Here is a 21235-nt window from a genome sequence, read left to right on the forward strand (position 1 = left end):
TTGCGGCGGTCAATCGCCAAGCCGTCGATTTCTCGTCAGAGGGCGGGGTGATGCCGGAGTCAATGTCTGCTTGGGAGGAGGCAGGAAGGCGGCCAAGGACGGCGAGTGGCAGCAGACCGGGAGGAGGAAGTATCGCCAGCAGATAGGCCAGGCTTGGGCGCAGGAAGGACGCAGGCAGCCTGGCTTCAGGGGAGGGGTGGGACAAAGGCTGAAAGACAGTAAGGGGGACATAGGGAGGAAGGAAGGAGAGAGAGGCAGAGAAGGGGTGAGGGTTGTAAGCAGAAGAAACACAGAAAGGTCTGGACCAAAGGGGAAAGACAGGAGGCAGATGCTGGACTATGAGAGGTGCAGACAAGGGGGGGGGGAAGACCCTGAGGAAGAACAGAGAGATGGAAGATCATAACAGAGGAAGAAGAGAGAGACAAAGAAAAAAACCCAGACAGACATCTCTAGCACCCGTTAATGTAACGGGCTTAAAGACTAGTATTTCAATAAAATACATATTGAAGAGATACAAGAGCCTTAAACATTAAAATAATAAGAAATTATAAACAAATAAATCAATTCCTTACACTGCATCAATACTCTTGTAATAGACCTCATTATGGAGAAAGACAATTTCACAATCAGAAGGAATGATATTATAAATAAAAAGTTATTAGGAAAAGTAGTGACACATCCCCATTTATGATATAGGGCTCCTTTTACAAAGCCGCGCTAGAGCTTTAATGCGTGGAATAGCGCGTGCTAAATTGCCGTTTGCGCTAGCTGCTACCGCCTCCTTTTCAGCAGGCGGTAGATTTTTGGCTAGCGTGCACTAATCCGGTGCTTGCGTTAAAAACGCTAGCGCACCTTTGTAAAAGGAGCCCATAGATTTGCGTACTAAGGTTCACCCTTGGAAATCTATGTTGTTAACCCTTTCCCTTCTAAGAAAAATTGTAACTGGGAGGGCTCATAAAATATATAGGAATTCTGATCCAGATAGATCATACATTTACAGGGATATCGCAATGGAAATTTTGCTCCCAATTCTTTCACGCCGTCTTTCATTTCCAGGCATCTTTTCCTTCTTGTCTGTGTAGCTCTTGATACATCGGCAAACATCAAAATTTTACTATTCAAAAAATGGACTTCCTTCAGCCTAAAAAAGAGGCGAAGGAGTGCTTCTTTATCTTGATGAAATACAAATGCTACAAGAAGCGTTGAACACAAAATGACTTCCTCTTGAGTGTTCTCCAATATATTTGATATATCCAGTGGACCAGCTGTCGTTATCTGAGAAATAACCTCAGAATCAGAAGGGGAAGGCTTTTTTGGAGAAACTGGCAAAAAATAAATTTTATGTAGAGGAGGCAGTCCATTATCGGGATATTTGAAAACTTCTTTCAGAAACTTATAAGACTTTGAACGACAAAAATAATAAATCGCAGTGCAAGAAGGCACTTGGGGCAGAGCTAAGAAAAAACGTGTCTTCTTAGCACTGCGGAAAAAAACGAACTGGAGACCACGAGGAGGGGATGCGCCCTCTAGTGGAGCAGGAGGCACACATGCGTGGTGCAGCACAGCAAGCTTGAATCTTCAATCAAGTTTGCTTGAAATGCTGTCCGCATCGGGGCTCCGTAGATGACGTCACCCACATGTGAGAATATATGCCTGCTGTCCCTGGATAACACCTGTTACGGTAAGTAACTATGCTTTTTGGAGAAACTGGCAAAAAATAAATTTTATAGAGAGGAGGCAGTCCATTATGGGGATATTTGAAAACTTCTTTCAGAAACTTATAAAAAGTTTATTTTGGTGTCATAGTCAGTGTCTTAGGGAAATTTAATAGTCTTAAATTCAATTTCTTAGTATAATTTTCAAGATTTTCTATTTTTCTCAACATCAAAAGTTTGTCCTGCAAGATAATTCCAGTAGTAGGTTTTATTCCCTGCACCGACTGTTGTTTTTTATTTATTTATAAAATTTTAGTACATTTACAATATCAAAAGATATCAAGGAAAAAAAGGTTTTCATACAACATTTTTTAAAAACCCAATAAACATACAAAACAATCCTTTACAAGACCACTAATGGGGAGACATATTTGCATTATTTATTAACTTAATTTTAAAGGAAAACTAAGAAATGGGTTGAATTCCAATGAACCCAAATCATTCCCTACTAAATTAGGACACGGACATTCCAACCTATTTTTCTCATCAAAATAATAAAAGAAAAGAAATCTCACTTCTGTTCACGAGCTAATAGAAATTGTTGCAATTGAATGGGATCCCAAAAAAACAAATTCAATATCTTGTAACTTAACCAAACATTTACAAGGAAATTTTAAATAGAAAGATCTGCACCGACTGTTTTAAGGAATTAACTTTTTCTCCCTGGGACTTCAAATCCTCTTCAAATTTCTCTAACCTCAATGATTGAGTCTGAACAAGAGGAAAGATTCCAAGACATACCTTGTAAAGGGAATCTAACGCAGTCCAAATAGTGTCCAAAGTAACCTCAGCGGGTCTAACAAGGGGCTTTAGTGTTGGTAATTCTCTTCTTTCCGCTGGAACTCCGAGTTCTGGTGAAGCCGGCAAGCCCGATAGTTCCGGGGGCAGCGGAGAGACCGCTGCTGACATTGCTGCCGAAGTTCCCCTCTCTCTCGCGGCTGCAACTGGAGGTGCTTCCTTTGCGTCTGGCTCAGCAGGATCGCCCCGAGGAGAGGACGTGTAGAAGCTCGTGAGAAGTTCTTGCCTCGTTAAAGTAGGTTCCGGTTGTTGGACTGAAGCAGCCACCCTGCCTCGTCTCTTCAGCATAACGAATTTCGCTCAGAGAGCTATTAACATAGAAGAAAAAGGTTTCTAGCAGGAGGAGAACTCAGAGCGTACTTCCACTACGACGCCATCTTGCCTCTCTCTCTCTCTCGCCTTTGCCTTTTTTTGAACTGTTTGGCTATCTTAAGAATATGCATAGTATTTATTTTATATCTCCCATATCCCTCCTCTCCTCTGGTGTGTACATAGTGCTGAGAGTTGAGTCAGTTCAACGAATGGCCACCAGGATGGTCTCGGGGCTCAAGGATCTCTCATAAGGGGAGAGGCTGACTAAATTGCGGCTGTACTCTCTCGAAGAACGTAGAGAGAGAGGAGACATGATTGAGACGTTTAAATATATCACCGGTCGTATTGAGGAGGAAGATAATATCTTCTTTCTTAAAGGCCCCTCGGCCACAAGAGGACACCCGCTAAAAATCAGGAGCGGGAAATTTCATGGCGACACCAGGAAGTATTTCTTCACCGAAAGAGTGGTTGATCATTGGAATGAACTCCCAGTGCAGGTGATCGAGGCCAGAAGCGTGCCAGATTTTAAGAATAAATGAGATGCACATGTGGGATCTCTAAAGAGGGTAAATTTGGGGGAGGGTCATCAGAGTTGACAGACTTGATGGGCTATGGGATATCTAAGAGGGCAAAGTTAGGGGGGTGGGTCATTAGTGGGGGCAGACTTGATGGGCTTTGGCCCTTTTCTGCCATCATTTTTCTATGTTTTTATATGCCTTCTGGCACAGACCCAATAGCATTGTGATAGCTTTCCTCTATAAACTACAAAATGTTTTTTCAAGATATCAACTTTATTTCAGACCTAGCCTAGGCATTGATTTCTTTTTGTTTATTTTGCCTTCAGTAAGAATTCCCTGTAATTAAAAGATCTGCAAATCCAGAGGCTAGGCTCGTAAATCAGTTTATAAGCCACAGCCATTATTGCATTCAACCTCCCATTGAATAAGACCGTGCTGGGAATGACTGAGCATTACCCTCATTCCCTTGTTGAGTGTCATATCCTTTCAAAGACAGGTGTTGCAAGTGATTAGAGAATGACACGGTGACAAAATTCATCACCGTTCCCGTCCCCGCGGATAACCACGGGAAATAATCCCATGTCATTTTCTAGTGTCTATTTCAACCTCGGTCCTTCTACACCAGCATTCTTCAGAGCAAAGCTTGCGGGTCAGTGGTTGTGGCCATTCATACTCTGATTCTTATGGGAGCCAAGGATAATGAAGCCATTGTGACATCACTGATGTGATTGGCTCTTAGGCACTGGTGGAATGAGGCATTATGACATCACAATATCTGCTCTGGAATGTTGATGCTCAATCTCAGCATTCTTCAAAGCAAAGCTTGTGGGTCAGTGGTTGTGGCCATTCATACTCTGATTCTTATGAGAGCCAAGGATAATGAAGCCATTGTGACATCACTGATGTGATTGGCTCTTAGGCATTATGACATCACAATATCTGCTCTGGATACCAGAGACTGTCATTCTGTAGTGTCTGTTTCAACCTCAGTCCTTCTATACCAGCATTCTTCAAAGCAAAGCTTGCGGGACAGTAGTTGTGGCCATTCATACTCTGATTCTTCCCTCTCTCCTTAAAGAATGACATGAAGATGGTTTCCCACGGTTATCCGCGGGGACGGGAACGGTGATGAATTTTGTCACCGTGTCATTCTCTACAAGTGATATATGCTTCAGGAAGACATTGGAACAGCATGACATTTAGGCCCGGATTCTGTATAGGACGCTCGGTCTCAGAAGCCACCTAAGTGGCTTTTGAGAATCGCATAGAGCGTCCAATATAGAATCATGTCTGTCCTGACAGACAGATTGCCTAACCCTACCTAACCATCCCAATTCTCTAACCGGTGTCCTTGTCACAGGCGTCCTTGTGTTGCCGCTGAGCTGATCATGGCAAGGGAATCTCCCTGCCTCAAATCAGCTGCAGCAGGGAACCCGGGCCCTCTGTTCTCTATTTCGGTGGATATTGCTCTCTTCCTCCCTATCTCGTCAGCTTGCAACATGGGGGTCATCTTTGCCTCATCTCTTTCCTGCTCTCTGTATATCCAACAAACAGCCAAATCCTGTCGTTTCTTTTTCTACAATGTCGCCAAAATCCGGCCTTTCCTGTCTGAGCACGCTGCCAAGACCCTTATCCATGCTCTCATCACCTCTCGCCTGGACTACTGCAACTTGCTTCTCACAGATCTTCCGCTAAGTCAACTCTCTTCCCTTCAATTTGTTCAGAATTCTGCTGGCATGTCTCATATTCCGCCAGTGTCGTTATGCTCACATTACCCTTCTCCTCAAGTTGCTTCAGTTGCGTCCATTTCCGCACACAGTTCAACCTCTTTTTATTGACTTACAAATGTATTCGCTCTGCAGCTTCTCAGCATCTCTCCTCTCTTATCTCTCCCTACACTCTGCCCCAAGAATTCTGTTTGTTGCGTAAGTCTCTCTTAGTGGTACCCTTCTCCTCTATGGCCAACTCCTGACTCCGTTCCTTCTATCTTGCTGCACCATATGCCTGGAACTAGAGAGTGACATTGGGACAAATTTTTCCCCATCCCCGCAGGAACTCATTTTCCCGTCACGTTCTTTTCCTGACCCTGCCCCATTCCTGCAAGATCTGTATGGTACGTCAGGCTCCTCCTCTGGCGGTATTCAAATCCATGCCGAATACCCACTTTTTTTGAAGCTGCGTATAGGTCTTAAGCCAACCAACTTGTAAAGCACCAATTTCTGCTGGTCATTCCCTCCATAGTCCCCCACCCTATCTGCCTCATCGTTCCCCTTCTGATTCCCTACCTGAGCAGTGAATATAGAGTCACCCTTCTGTCCTGTGTGTCTGACATAGTTAGATTGTAAACTCTTATCGAGCAGGGACTGTCGTGTGCATGTTTAATGTACAACGCTGCATGCATCTGGGAGCCCTATAGAAATAATAAATTGTTGCAGTTTTCACAGGATGAAATCACAGGCTGACTAGGAGTTTTGATCCTTACTTGCACACTCTCCTGGGACACCCCCGTTCCCCTTCTAGATTTCAGACTCCCTCTGGGATAGTTCTGGGTTCCTTAATTCTTCAAGGTCTGTTTCTGTACCTATCTGCAAATGCTCGATTCTTCTCTTGCAACGTTCTCCGCTTGACACCTTCTTCTGTGTAGCTGAACCGCTCAGGGTGAGCACCTGAAACACATTTCTTAACACTTTTGCAAAGATCTTCGTTCAGTGCTGGAGCTCTGATCAGGGTCCTCTTAGGATTGGTGCTTCCAATAGGCAAATCGGGCAGTTGCCTAGAGAATTGAGATTTAGGGGGGGAGGGAGCAGAAAACAGCAGCGGGCTGCCCTGGCATATATCCCTCTTCCAATAGCAGTGGGCAGAATAGCTGCAAGTAGCAAGCAGACTGGCAGCTAAACAAGGACTTGTGGGGTATCTTGACACGGTCCTCCTGTTAATGGATGCACTAACCCTCAGAACTTGCCTTTGCCGAGGCCCGCCACTTCCTCATTATTTAGTCGACTGCTGAGCTCTGTTCCAAATGGCTACTGTGACAAGGGACAGAGGAGAAAGGAGAGATTCTTGAATGCCAAATATGGGGAGGGGGGGAAGGGACGGGACACAAGATGCTGGACTGCTGGAGGAGGGGAGGGGAAGGAGCAAAGAGGGGGAAGATTACCGAGGGAGGGAAAACAGAATGAATCTGTACTATGTCAGGAAGAGAGGTAAGGTTCTGTTCTGCTAGGGTGGGGGGAAGATATGGGCTGGGGAGGGGGTGGTGGTCAGGGTGTAAGATTGACGTTTTCCCTAGAGTACCTAATAGCCTTCCATTAGCTCTGGTTCTCTTTCTCCTTGAAAGACAGATCTAGAGTGAGTTGTTTACTGCTACATGTGTCAGTTTAACATGAGGCTATGAAAGGAATTTATTTTAATATACATCACCATCGTATTTACAGATAAGTGCCCATTATCTGATGATCTAAAAAAGCTGGCAGTAAAAATAGACTGCTAGTTTTACAGGCTGGCGAAAGGTCATTTCTGAAGGTTAGAAGTACAACAGTGATGATTGAGTCTGTTTTATAGGTGGCTTGCTGAGCTTTGCCAGTGGGCTTCCCTGTGGTGTAAGATTGCATTGCAGCACTGCACAATTCCAGTTCTCAACAATACATGCCGGGCTGTGTTGGATCTTAAATGAAAACTGACAGGCTGTATATTGTGGAAGGTACAGCCACACCTTGTATACTGTGAGATTTTGCCAGTGTTTTTGTATTTATAGCATTTAAAAATCTAGAATTGAGGTGAGAAGTTGTGTTTCTCCTAGTTTTGAATATATTCTATTTTAAAACTTACATAAAAGCACAGAATGTGATGGGGCACTGGCCGGCACAATTTCTATTTATGTTGTAATACTGTGGGATCCTCGTCATCTGCAGCTTTACCTTCAGCTTCCCTAAGAGAGGAGATGGGGGGAGGGGGTGCTTTTACTAACATGTGTTAAGCAGTTAGACCCTAATTCTCGTAGGGATGCCGAAAATTAATCGGCGGTAGGCATAAGAACATAAGAACTGCCATCACTGGATCAGACCTTGGGTACATCAAGTCCGGTGATCCGTTCACACGGAGGCCCAGCCAGGTGTAACTTAGTCACCCGTATCCCTCTATGCGCCTTTCGAGGAGATGTGCATTAGAGAATGACACGGTGACAAAATTCATCACCGTTCCCGTCCCCGCGGATAACCGCGGGAAACCATCTTCATGTCATTCTTTAAGGAGAGAGGAAAGAATCAGAGTATAATTGGGCACAACCACTGACCTGCAAGCTTTGCTTTGAAGAATGCTGGTGTAGAAGGACTGAGGTTGAAATAGACACTAGAAAATGACATGGGATTATTTCCTGCGGTTATCCGCGGGGACGGGGACGGTGATGAATTTTGTCACCGTGTCATTCTCTAATGTGCATCTAACTTGCCCTTAAATCCTAGAACGGTGGTTTCCGCAGCAACCTCCACCGGGAGAGCGTTCCAGGCGTCTACCACTCGCTGTGTGAAGCAGAACTTCATGGCATTTGTCCTGGGCTTGTCCCCCCTCAGCTTCAGTCCATGACCTCTTGTCCTGATCACATTTGACATCGCAAATAACTTTTTGTCCTGCTCTATCTTGTCCATTCCTTTTATTATTTTAAAGGTCTCAATCATATCCCCTCGCAGTCTCCTCTTCTCAAGGGAGAACAGTCCCAGTTCTTCGTAGTTCAAGTTCTCTATACCTTTTACCAGTTTCGTTGCTCGCCTCTGCACCCCTCTCGAGCAGTTTTATATCCTTCTTTAGATAGGGAGACCAGTGTTGGACACAGTATTCCAAGTGTGGTCTATTTAATTGGCAAAAAACGATGTGGTAAATGACCGTGTAATTTAAAACCAATTAAAAACTAATTTAAAAAAATGTAGGTGCCTACAGGCACCTACAGAACAGGCCACCGAAGTCCCGTCCACAGAGGTGCCTACAGTCAAACTGGGCATAGCTTGCGCTGGAAGTCACCATAGGTGCCAGTGGGAGCCCCTGTGGACGCAATTCTCGTGTAAAGTAGGTGTCAGAAATGTAGGCCAGTAAAACCCTGGCCTGCATTTCTAGCGTCTACTTTACACGCGGCTGTGATTCTGCAACTGGCAGCAGTACATAATTGACCCATGACCAGGGCGTGTTTTGGAGGTGCCAACCAATACTGGCGCTGGTTGCAGATTCCGGCCCTCAGTGCATGACCATATTAAAGGCTATTGTGCTAGTGGATAAGTGTGAGCAGGTTGACGTTGTGTATCTGGACTTCTGAGGAAATGAGAAAGTCATGGGATAGGAGGTAATGTCCTAATATGGATTAAGAACTGGTTAAAAGATGTCAATATTCTCAATGAAGAAGAGTAAATAATGGGAGTCCCCAGGGGTCTGTATTGGGACCACTGTTTTGTAACATATTTATCAAAGAGCTAGAAGTGGGAATAACTGGTGAGATACCGTATTTGCCGGCGTATAGGACGACTGGGCGTATAAGACGACCCCCCAACTTTTAGTTAAAAAATAGAGTTTTGTGTTATACTCAACGTATAAGACGACCCCTTCTTCCTTCTCCACCCCTTTGTATTCCCCCATGTGCTTTCAGCGTTCTTCTCCCTCCTCTGTCTTCAAGTGCTTTCAGAGTCCTTCCCCCCCCCTCCTGTCTTCACCATGGTATTTCAGCGTCCTTCTCCCCCCCCCCCCTCCCCCCTCCTTCTCTACCGCCCCGGGTGCAGCACAGCCAGCCAGGTCCCCTTACTTTTGTGGCACTTCCCCGACCGACCGACAACAGCCCGGGTCCGACAAACTTCCCTGCCCTTAACCGCGAATCTAAATTACCTTCTTACAGCTGCTGTAAGAAGGTAATTTAGATTCGCGGCTACAGGGCAGGGAGGATTGTCGGACCCGGGCTGTTATCGGTCGGTCGGGGAAGTGCCACAAAAGTAAGGGGACCTGGCCGGCTGTGCTGCAACCGGGGCGGGGCGGCCGCCCCTCTCTCTTGGTACCGCGAGGCTACTCTCCTCCTTACCTGCCATGCTTGCAGCACAGAGCCGAACGGAAGTCTTCCCGACGTCAGCGCTGACGTCGGAGGGAGGGAGGGCTTTGTTTAAGCTTTGTTTAAGCCCTCCCTCTCCTCCGACGTCAGCGCTGACGTCGGGAAGACTTCCGTTCGGCTCTGTGCTGCAAGCAGAGAAGGTAGGGAGAATAAGAGCCGCGCGACTGAGTACATCCAGCCCCGCAAGTAAGGGCATGTAAACTGTACCCGGCGTATAAGACGACCCCCGACTTTGGGGAGGATTTTAAGGTACTAAAAAGTCGTCTTATACGCCGGCAAATACGGGTAATTAAATTTATCGATGACACAAAAATTGCTGACCTGAAGATTGGAGAGTGGCTAATATTATGCCAATTTTTTTAAAAAGGATTCCAGGGGAGATATAGGAAATTACAGACGGTAAGCCTTATTTCAATGCCGGGCAAAATGGTGGAAACAATTATAAATAATAAAATTGTGGAACACCGTCCTAGCCAAACAAGATTTCATGAGATAAAGTCAGCATGGGTTCAGCCGAGGGAGATCTTGCCTCACCAATTAAGAACATAAGAACATAAGAAGTTGCCTCCGCTGAGGCAGACCATAGGTCCATCCTGCCCAGCGGTCCGCTCCCGTGGCGGCCCATCAGGCCCATCGCCTGAGTAGTGGTCTATACCTATCTATACCCTTCAATCCCTTTTTCTTCTAGGAATCTATCCAAACTTTCTTTGAAACCATTTAATGTTTTCTTGTCTACAACAGCCTCTGGAAGCGCGTTCCATGTGTCCACCACCCTCTGAGTGAAAAAGAACTTCCTAGCGTTTGTTCTAAACCTGTCCCCTTTCAATTTCTCCGAGTGCCCCCTTGTACATGTGGTGGTCCTTAATTTGAAAAATCTGTCCCTTGACTTCGTTGAAGGTGTGAATAAACATGTGGATAAAGGTCAGCTGGTTGATGTAGTGTATCTAGATTTTTAGAAAGCTTTTGACAAAGTTCCTCATGAGCTGCTCCTGAGAAAATTAAAGAGTCGCGTGATAGGTGGCAAAGTTCATTTGTGGATTGGGAATTGGTTATTGGATATAAAACAGAAGGTAGGGTTAAATGTGCAGACAAGCGACCAGGTTGAGGGGGTGGGGCTGGGGGGGGGGCAGAACGGGGCGTGACTCGGTTGGAATGGGATGGGCCTGGGGGCGGGGCCATAGGTCCAGATTTTCATTCCTGAAAATCTGGTAACCCTAGTATGGGGGGGAGGGAGAGTCAAACATAGCATGGGGCACATAGAGGTACTGATGCTACCACCAAGACAGCGCCCTGGGTGATCTGCCCCCCCCCCCTCACTTGCCACTCCATCGCAGCTCTGCCTCCATCCTGCCCCCAGGAACATCTACATGCAGACTGTATATAAAATAGTCACATGCTTTCCATGCACTTTTTATTCAGGTAGGTGGTTGTGCAGTTTTAGAAAACGTCCTTTCCTTATGCAAAATAACCTTTACAAATGGAAAAGGCTTTATTAAATTGCCCCCCCCCCCCACCAGCACCACTAATGTATTCATAACATTCTGGAAGCAGGGGGAACTTACATTATCGTGTACATACAGAGCCTACAGATGAGAAACCAGGACAATAAGACCTTAAGGTATTTTGAAAATGATTGTATAGGATAACGTACCGTGGGCTTGTTTGCTAATGAAATAAGGTGGTCGTTCTGCATATAATTATGGTTTTAAGGCCATAGTAGAGCAAATAAATATTTGAATGTGTCCTTTGTCTTGTTTTACAGCCTAGCTTTACATCCTGAACGAGCGCTGGTGGCCACGGGACAAGTTGGGAAAGAGCCGTTTATCTGTGTCTGGGATTCTTACACAGTTCAGACTATATCAGTTCTCAAGGATGTTCACACACATGGGATAGCCTGCTTAGCATTCGACTTAGATGGGCAGGTAGGTTCACATTAATAGTTTCCTTTGCCCAGTATAATATATTTTCTTTTAAAAGGGTTCTTTTTTTGCAGCCTCTCTCCTGTAGGGCTCATTATACGGAACAATCTAATTGCTTCTAGAGTCTTCATGTTTCTTTGCTTGCATTTCTTGAGTGGTTGCCAGGAAGTCTCATTGGTTTTACTGGCTCCTAATTAAAATACATGTGTCATACACTAAAATGATGATGCTTTAAAAGCTGTGGCTTCATATCCTGTTTTGAAGTTATCTTAGAATCATGTTCAGCACAGTATTTGGAAAATTAGCTGAAAAGAAGTATTATCAAATCCTGTTGCATAAGGTCCTCATCTTAGAACACCAGTTCATGATATACACTTGTAAAAACTAGCACATGCACATTTAGCGTGCATAGGTACAGTGCAGTTTAAGAAAGCAGATTTCTGCTGGGGCGATGACCCCACCTTACTTTCTTTTGTTAATATTCTTGTTTATTAGTATATAGACCAGTGGTCTCCAACTCAAACTCTTTGCAGGGCCACATTTTAGATTTGTGGGTACTTGGAGGGCCTCAGAAAAAATAGTTAATGTCTTATTAAAGAAATGACGATTATGCATGAGGTAAAACTCTTTATGGTTTATAAATCTTTCCTTTTGGCTAAGTCTTAATAATAATATTGTAATTTATAGCTAAAGAGACGTATGATCAAGAAACTGTTTTATTTTACTTTTGTGATTATGATAAACATAACGAGGGCCTCAAAATAATACCTGGCGGGCCGCATGTGGCCCCCGGGCCACAAGTTTGAGACCACTGATATAGACTATCAAGAGGTCTGAAAATCATTTGTTACCTGATACAGGAAGAATGAATAATGTTCGATATGTAAGAACTAAAAAAATCCCGTTTTTCTACCATATTGTAAGAATTAAGGGGTCCTTTTACTAAGGCTATCGTACCTTAGTAAAAGACCCAGTAAATGAATATTGATCGAAATGTAAGAACTAAAAAATCCCGTTTTCTACCATATTGTAAGAATTAAGGGGTCCTTTTACTAAGGCTATCGTACCTTAGTAAAAGACCCAGTAAATGAATATTGATCGAAATGTAAGAACTAAAAAATCCCGTTTTCTACCATATTGTAAGAATTAAGGGGTCCTTTTACTAAGGCTATCGTACCTTAGTAAAAGACCCAGTAAATGAATATTGATCGAAATGTAAGAACTAAAAAATCCCATTTTCTACCATAGGCCATCCCTATGGAATGCTATGACTGGTAACTTAAGATTTTGCATGAAAATTTGCTGCAATTTAGAAAACTGCTTAACACCTACCTCTTTTGCTCAGGCGTTTTTCATCTAGGACAGTGCTATTAGCTCGAATCATGCGCCCCTCTTTATGATGAATATGGTTAAGTGTCTTTATCCTTTGCCCCACCTTTGTCTGTTTTATATTCTGTTTGCTTTAACTGTGTTAAAACTGTGTCTTGTAAATTGTAAGCCGCTTTGGTCTAAAGCGGGTTGAAAATGTTTTAAATAAAATAAATCAATTCTGTAATTTGAAATATCGTAAGTCGCCTTGCGCCTGCATAGGTATGAGCGACTCAGAAATAGATTAGATTAGAAATACAGTGATACCTTGGAATCCGAACTTAATCCGTTCCAGAGCCCCGTTCGAGTTCCAAATCGTTCGAGTTCCAAGACAATTTTCCCCCTTTAAAATTATAGAAACTGGATGAATCCATTCCCGGGTCCCACAAACTCAAATTTTAACAGGAAGTACACTGGATTTTAAGGTAAAATAGTAACAAATAATAATAATACAGTACAGTATTTTCCTCACTACACTACACAAAGGCGAAAATCACACGAGATGCTTTCACGACAGCTTCCGTCAATGAACTGAACAAGTTTCAAGTTTCAAGTTTATTAGCATTTTATGAATCGCCTATCGTAATATCTAGGCGATGTACATTCTAAAAGCCACAGATGGTGGTTTCACATATAATTTTGACAAATTAGACTTATTACAGACAATACAAAACATAATCAAAATTTTTAAAAAAACAGTGAACGACGTATGGGTGGCCCGAGCGCCGGGGAAACGTACGCACAAACACACACGAACAAGGTGCGGGGCGTTCGGATTCCAATGCAGCGTTTGGATTCCGGGGCACAAGCACACACGAACAACGTGCGGGGCGTTCGGATTCCGGGGCAAAATTTGCTTGAATTTTTTCGAGTATTGGGGCGTTCAGATTCCAAGGTATCACTGTACCAGATTAGATTAGATTAGATTAGATTAGATTGTTTTTCTCCTCTTTACCTACTTTTAGCAGCATCCCACTATCATAAGAACATAAGAACATAAGCAGTGCCTCTGCCGGGTCAGACCACAGGTCCATCCCGCCCAGCAGTCTGCCCCCGCGGCGGCCCAACAGGTCATGACCTGCCTTAATCACCAGAAGGGGCCCCCTTTGCCCCCTAGGTTTGTCATCGAAGTCCTATCTTCCCCTCAAAGTCCTAACCCTCCGGCCTTGCACCTGCACGACCTGGTTAAGAAGCAATCCCTCTTTACTCCTGCCCCCCTCCAAATTACCCCTCCAAATTACAAAATGTACCATGAGAGTATTGCGAGGGGGCATCAATATCATTTTGAATCCCAGAGGGAGTGGGTGTGAAGGGGGACTGCCTCTGCAACACCAATGATCACCTCAAAGTAGGACCCGGGAGAGGATAGGGGATCTGGGGGGTTTGGTCAAGCGGAAGGGGCTTGAATGATGGTTTTTGAAGATCAGGTATGGGGAAGGTGGGGGATCAGAGGGAGGGTTCTGACTGAAGGTGGTTATGAGCTGTGGGAGGTGTGATCCAGGGGTACCATCACTGGAGAGCCTTCGGCCTCCATAACCCTCCGGCCTTTCACCTGCACGACCTGGTGAGCTGTCTATACTTATGCAACACCCCAGCACCTCCCTCAGTACCCCACGATCCCCTTTTCCCTCAGGAATCCGTCCAATCCCTGTTTGAATCCCTGTACTGTACTCTGCCGGATCACTTCCTCCGGAAGCGCATTCCATGTGTCCACGACCCTTTGGGTGAAGAAAAACTTCCTTGCATTTGATTTGAACCTATCCCCCTTCAGTTTCTCTGAGTGCCCCCTCGTACCTGTCGTCCCTTTTAGTCTGAAGAACCTGTCCCTGTCCACCCTCTCTATGCCCCTAAGTATTTTGAAGGTCTCTATCATATCCCCCCTGAGCCTCCTCTTTTCTAGAGAGAAGAGCCCCAGTTTATCCAGCCTCTCGGCATATGGGCAGTTTTCCAGCCCTCTTACCAGTTTTGTTGCCCTCCTTTGGACTCTCTCAAGAACTGCCATGTCCTTCTTGAGGTGCAGCGACCAATATTGAATGCAGTATTCCAGATGTGGGCGCACCATCGCTCGATACAGCGGCATGATGACTTCCCGCGTCCTGGTTGATATGCCCCTCTTGATGATGCCCAGCATCCTGTTGGCTTTCTTCGAGGCTGCTGCACACTGTGCGGATGGTTTCATGGATGGATCCACTAGCACACCCAAGTCTCTCTCAAGTCCGGTGTCTCCCAGCAATCCCCCCCCCCATTTTATACTCGAACAACGGGTTCTTTTTCCCTATGTGCATGACCTTGCATTTATCTACGTTAAAGCGCATTTGCCATTTGTTTGCCCAGTCCTCCAGCTTATCGAGGTCCCTTTGCAGTTCCTCACACTCCTCCCTGGTCCTAACTCTGGCGCAGAGTTTGGTATCGTCTGCAAATTTTATAACCTCACACTTTGCCTCCGTTTCCAGGTCATTGATAAATATGTTGAAGAGTAGCGGCCCCAGCACCGATCCCTGCGGCACACCGCTCGTGACTCCCCGCCAGTCAGAATATTGGCCCTTTACTCCGACCCTCTGTAGTCTGCCTGACAGCCAGTGCTTGATCCATCTATGTACATCCCCGCCTACCCCGTGGTTCCACAGCTTCCTAAGCAGCCTTTCATGTGGCACCTTGTCAAAGGCCTTTTGAAAATCGAGGTAAATGATGTCTATGGGTTCCCCTTTGTCCACCTGACTGCTTATTCCCTCAAAGAAGTACAGAAGGTTTGTCAGGCACGACCTTCCCTTACAGAATCCGTGCTGGCTTGTCCGCAGTAGGCCATTTTCCTCGATGTGCTCGCAAATGCTGCCCTTGATTATTGCTTCCACCATCTTCCCTATAACTGAAGTCAGGCTCACCGGCCTGTAGTTCCTCTGTCCTATTTACTGGTTTTCCTTTCTTTCTTTCCCTATTAATTTTTAATCTGATTGTAGACCTCTTTGTTGTAGTCTCATGAACAGCAGTATGTAAAAGTGTGATTCAGAAATTCAGATTTAAATTAGATAAGATTACCGTATTTTCTCGCATATAACGCGCGCGTTATACATGGTTTTTACAAACCGCGCATAACCTTGCGCGTTATACGCGTGAGCGCGTTGTACAAAATTTTTTTTACATAGTTTCCCCCCCCCCCCGATGCCCGATTCATCACCCGGAAGGAGTGCTCGCACCCCCACCTCGCTCGCACCCCCACAGCCTCCCTCCCTCCCCCATGGAGAAACTGTCTACCTTGTTTCCGGATGCCAGCCCAGCTGCTTCCTCTACCGGCGGTCCTGCCCCTTCTCAGAGCCCTGTGCTGTGCTGCTTCCTCTTCAGGCGGTCCCGCCCTTTCTCTGATGTCAGAGAAAGGGCGGGACCGCCGGAAGAGGAAGCAGCGCAGCAGGGCTCAGAGAAGGGGCGGGACCGCCGGCAGAGGAAACAGCTGGGCTTGCTGGCATCCAGAAACAAGGTAGACAGCTTCTCCATGGGGGAGGGGGGGAGGCTGTGGGGGTGCAAGCGGTCCTTCGGGTGGGGGTGCGAGCGGTCCTTCGGGGTGGGAGTGCGAGTGCTCCTTTGGGGTGGGGGTGCGAGAGGTCCTTCAGAGGGGGGGTGCGGGCGCGTGCGAGCGGTCCTTCGCGGTGGGGGTGTGAGCGGTCCTGCGGGGGGGTGAATCGGACGTCGGGGGGGGGGGGCGTCAGGCTTTCAGGGTAGGGACAGGACTTCAAGGGGGAAAGGAGAGTCGGGGCGGGCGAAAAGAGAGTTGGGGTCTCCAGAGGAGAGTCGGGGCGGGCGAAAGGAGAGTCGGGCAGCATGCGCGATATACGGGTGTGCGCGGTATATAAAAATTTCTGTACATAAATTTGTGTTTTCCGCGCGCTATACCCGTGTGCGCGTTTTACACGGGTGCGCGTTATCTACGTGAAAATACGGTAGATAAAATCTTCATGAACCATATTGCATGCATGTTGGGGTGGGTGGGTATTGTGCATGGAGTCAGGGCAGGACTGCAACATACCAGGTTTATTTTTTAAAATTTCATTTAGGGAATGTCTCGGCATGTAAAATTCAGAATTTGCACCTGCTAATTCCTGCAAAAAAGAGTGCCAGTCTTTCAACGGCCAGGAACACTTTAACAGGCACACTGAGATTTTGTGGAAACCTGTTACATTTTAGAAAACTGTTGAAAAAAACCTATCTTTTTACACAAACATATTTCTTCTAGCAGCACTTTATTTGACACTGAGTATGTTATCCTTTTCTAGAATGACTATGATATAATGTTTACATTCAGACCTCTGCCTTCGTTTGCTCTTGTCCGCTATGTGGATTTTAAGACTTTATGTGTGTCCAGAGATTGTGTGTGCTAATTTGTGAACTGCTTTGGTCAAAAGCGGAATATAAATGTTTTAAATAAAATAAATAAATACCTCACTGTACTGGTTCCCCTTCCTGATGATGTCCAAGCCCCCTAATCAGAACCGCTCTCCAGTGATGGTACCCCTGGATCACACCTCCCACAGCTCGTAACCACCTTCAGTCAGAACCCTCCCTCTGATCCCCCACCTTCCCCATACCTGATCTTCAAAAACCATCATTCAAGCCCCTTCCGCTTGACCAAACCCCCCAGATCCCCTATCCTCTCCCGGGTCCTACTTTGAGGTGATCGTTGGTGTTGCATAGTAACATAGTAACATAGTAGATGACGGCAGATAAAGACCCGAATGGTCCATCCAGTCTGCCCAACCTGATTCAATTTAAATTTTTTTTTTTTTTCCTTCTTAGCTATTTCTGGGCGAGAATCCAAAGCTTTACCCGGTACTGTGCATGGGTTCCAACTGCCGAAATCTCTGTTAAGACTTACTCCAGCCCATCTACACCCTCCCAGCCATTGAAGCCCTCCCCTGCCCATCCTCCACCAAACGGCCATACACAGACACAGACCGTACACGTCTGCCCAGTAACTGGCCTAGTTCAATCTTTAATATTATTTTCTGATTCTAAATCTTCTGTGTTCATCCCACGCTTCTTTGAACTCAGTCACAGTTTTACTCTCCACCACCTCTCTCGGGAGCGCATTCCAGGCATCCACCACCCTCTCCGTAAAGTAGAATTTCCTAACATTGCCCCTGAATCTACCACCCCTCAACCTCAAATTATGTGCTCTGGTTTTACCATTTTCCTTTCTCTGGAAAAGATTTTGTTCTACGTTAATACCCTTTAAGTATTTGAACGTCTGAATCATATCTCCCCTGTCTCTCCTTTCCTCTAGGGTATACATATTCAGGGCTTCCAGTCTCTCCTCATACGTCTTCTGGCGCAAGCCTCCTATCATTTTCGTCGCCCTCCTCTGGACTGCCTCAAGTCTTCTTACGTCTTTCGCCGGATACGGTCTCCAAAACTGAACACAATACTCCAAGTGGGGCCTCACCAATGACCTGTACAGGGGCATCAACACCTTCTTCCTTCTACTGACTACGCCTCTCTTTATACAGCCCAGAATCCTTCTGGCAGCAGCCACTGCCTTGTCACACTGTTTTTTCGCCTTTAGATCTTCGGACACTATCACCCCAAGGTGCCTCTCCCCGTCCGTGCATATCAGCTTCTCTCCTCCCAGCAGAGGCTTGGATAAGAGCAGTCCCCCTTCACACCCACTCCCTCTGGGATTCAAAATGATATTGATGACCCCCTCGCAGTACTCTCATGGTACATTTTGTATCCCGTAATTTGGAGGGGGGCAGGAGTAAAGAGGGATTGCTTCTTAACCCTTTCAGGACCAAGGGACATATTTGTCCCATAACTTTAAAATCCTATAAATTTTGATTGGGATAGTCTACAGTTCTAAATTTGATATGTACGGATTCCATATGATACTGCCTTTATGTAAACAAACTGGTTCCGACATTCGTTCATTAGCGTCGTTGCCAGATTGACGAGAAGATTCACTTGCCACACTGTCCATAAGCCAGAAGTGTGATTTTTTTAAATAAAAATAATGATATTTCACAAAAAAAAAATCAATTTTTTGGCATCTGCAAGCCCTTTTTACCATAAAAATGTCTTCAAAACCACAAAAATTGGCCTACGATCCTTATGGTCCTGAAAGGGTTAACCAGTTCACCTCAGGGTGGATCAAGGGAGTAGGTAGTTGGAAAGGGGTATTTAGTTGGGGGCAGATGGTCCACAGGGGTAGAAGGGGGGTGAGCTTTAGTAAAGGGGAAGGAGTTTAGAGGGGGTTTCTGGACCTCAGCTCTGGAAATAGTAGGGAATTGGAGGATGGCTCAAGTCCCATTGCAGTTCCTTGTGATTCTGGTCAACTCACTTAATCCTCCATTACCCCAGGTACAAAATAAATATCATATAATTTCAGATTTTTGGCCCCAAAAGTGGGGGGTGTCAGTATATATTTGAGCCTTCCCCCTCTGCAGCTGCCAACACCTTTCCCCCCCTGAACCAGCAGATTTCAGCCCCTACCCGCATCCCTGCCCCTACCCCCAACCCTCCTGGCCAGCAGCTAGCGTTCGTTCCCTCCCTCCTAGGTCTAGTGTGACTTCCTGGTGGTGTAGCGCGATTCCCACCCACTTCTGCCCATTCTATTTTCTCAGCAAAACTGGCTGCCGAGACTTCCAGCAGCAGGCTAGCGAGTCTGCTGAAGCCTCATGAGACTGCCACTGGAAGTCTTGGTGACCATTTTTGCTGCAGAGAAAGAATGAGCAGGAGTGAGTGGGAATCGCTCCTTCCCCAGTGCACCACTAGACCACCAGAAAGTCATGGTAGGCCTGGGTTTTTTTTACTCTTGCTTGGGAGGGAACGCTAGCTGCCAGCCGGCGGGGATGGGGGTAGGGGTGCAAGTATTAGCTGACCTTTGCTTAATAAGAAATCTTTGCCCATTCTTTTCCACTCTTTTAATTTTCTCTAAATTTGACTACTGTAACTCTTTATTGGTCTTCTGCACTATAAATTCCGTTGACTGTAGCTTGTCCAAAATGCTGCATTCCAACTCTTGGACCATCTGTCTAAGTTTGACCACATTACCCCTCTTTATAACTCTGAACACATACTCCTAATATTTCGTAGAACTCCATTTAAACTTAATATCATTTCCTTCCAGATCCAGTCCTCAGGTCTCCTTTTATTCTTATCCAGCTTTCATGTTCCTTATTCTCCTCAAAGGACACTTCGTTCAACTCAATAACATCTTCTGACTATTCCTTCTTTCAGACAAATATTTCTAGACATTTCACAGGAACTCTTGTTTCTCTGTAATGGTACTTACTCTCTGCAACTCTCTTCCATTGTACCTTAGGACCAAACAATCCTTCAAAAGCTTTAAATCTCAATTAAAAGCCTATCTTTTTACTTTGGCATTTGGATCAACAGCATCATGGACTTCATAGCCCATTTTCATTTGCTTTAGAACTTTAGATTGTATAACACTTACCCTCCACCCCTTTTTCTGAGCCATGGTAGAGGCGCTAGAAAAGGTTCAAAGAAGAGCGACCAAGATGGTAAAGGGGATGGAACTCCTCTCGTATGAGGAAAGATTAAAACGGTTAGGGCTCTTCAGCTTGGAAAAGAGACGGCTGAGGGGAGATATGATTGACGTCTACAAAATCCTGAGTGGAGTAGAATGGGTACAAGTGGATCGATTTTTCACTCCGTCAAAAATTACAAAGATTAGGGGACACTCGATGAAGTTACAGGGAAATACTTTTAAAACCAATAGGAGGAAATTTTTTTTTTCATTCAGAGAATAGTTAAGTTCTGGAATGCGTTACCAGAGGATGTGGTAAGAGCGGATAGCGTAGCTGGTTTTAAGAACGGTTTGGACAAGTTCCTGAAGGAAAAGTCCATGGGGGAAGCCACTGGTAGGATGGAATGTTGCTACTTCTTGGGATTTGGCCAGGTACTAGTGACCTGGATTGGCCACCATGAGAATAGGCTACCGGGCTTGATGGACCATTGGTCTGACCCAGTAAGGCTATTCTTATGTTCTTATGTTTCTACCTTGGCCCAGAGTGCTAAATGTTCCGATGCTGCTCTGATGCTAATAGGAATTCCATGAGTGTCGGAGCATTTACAGTAGAAACCTCTACCATGGTTTAGTAAAAGGAGGGTTAGACATTATTTAGAGAATTTTTGTTTCTTCGCTACCCTTTTTGTGTTTTCCCTTTCCTTTTTGCCTTTGATAAATATTGTAAACATTCCATACCTTCTAACCCTTTTTTATTCTGTTGGCCATGCTGTGACTTTTGTTTTTGTAACCTATTTTTTTATTATTTTATAATATCATTTCCCCTCCCCTGATTTTATTGTAAACCGCTTAGACTAAACTTCTGTTTCCTTAGCAACAGCAGCAGATGAATCCAGAGACCAATGGGATAGCACACATCTACCTGCAGGTGGAGATAGAGAAACTGATTAACAGGTGGTCCTATTGGCTGGCACACCTCCTGCATCTTCAGTATGCTCTATCTCCCAGCAGGTGATGGTCGCTATTCAATTAGCTCTGGCTGCGTCTGAAAC

At 45.4% G+C, this 21235-nt stretch overlaps 1 protein-coding gene across 2 annotated transcripts in view; it reads left to right on the plus strand.

The window, feature by feature from the left end:
* EML5 (EMAP like 5) overlaps nt 1-21235 on the plus strand; it is a 382142-nt gene that overhangs the window by 76893 nt on the left and 284014 nt on the right. For both annotated transcript variants that reach the window (XM_033952880.1, XM_033952881.1), the window contains exon 2: nt 11185-11344. In XM_033952880.1, the coding sequence (XP_033808771.1) occupies nt 11185-11344 (160 nt within the window). The remainder of the gene's footprint in view (nt 1-11184; nt 11345-21235) is intronic.

The sequence above is a fragment of the Geotrypetes seraphini genome, chromosome 7 (genome assembly GCF_902459505.1).
Source record: "Geotrypetes seraphini chromosome 7, aGeoSer1.1, whole genome shotgun sequence".
Classification (NCBI taxonomy): domain Eukaryota; kingdom Metazoa; phylum Chordata; class Amphibia; order Gymnophiona; family Dermophiidae; genus Geotrypetes; species Geotrypetes seraphini.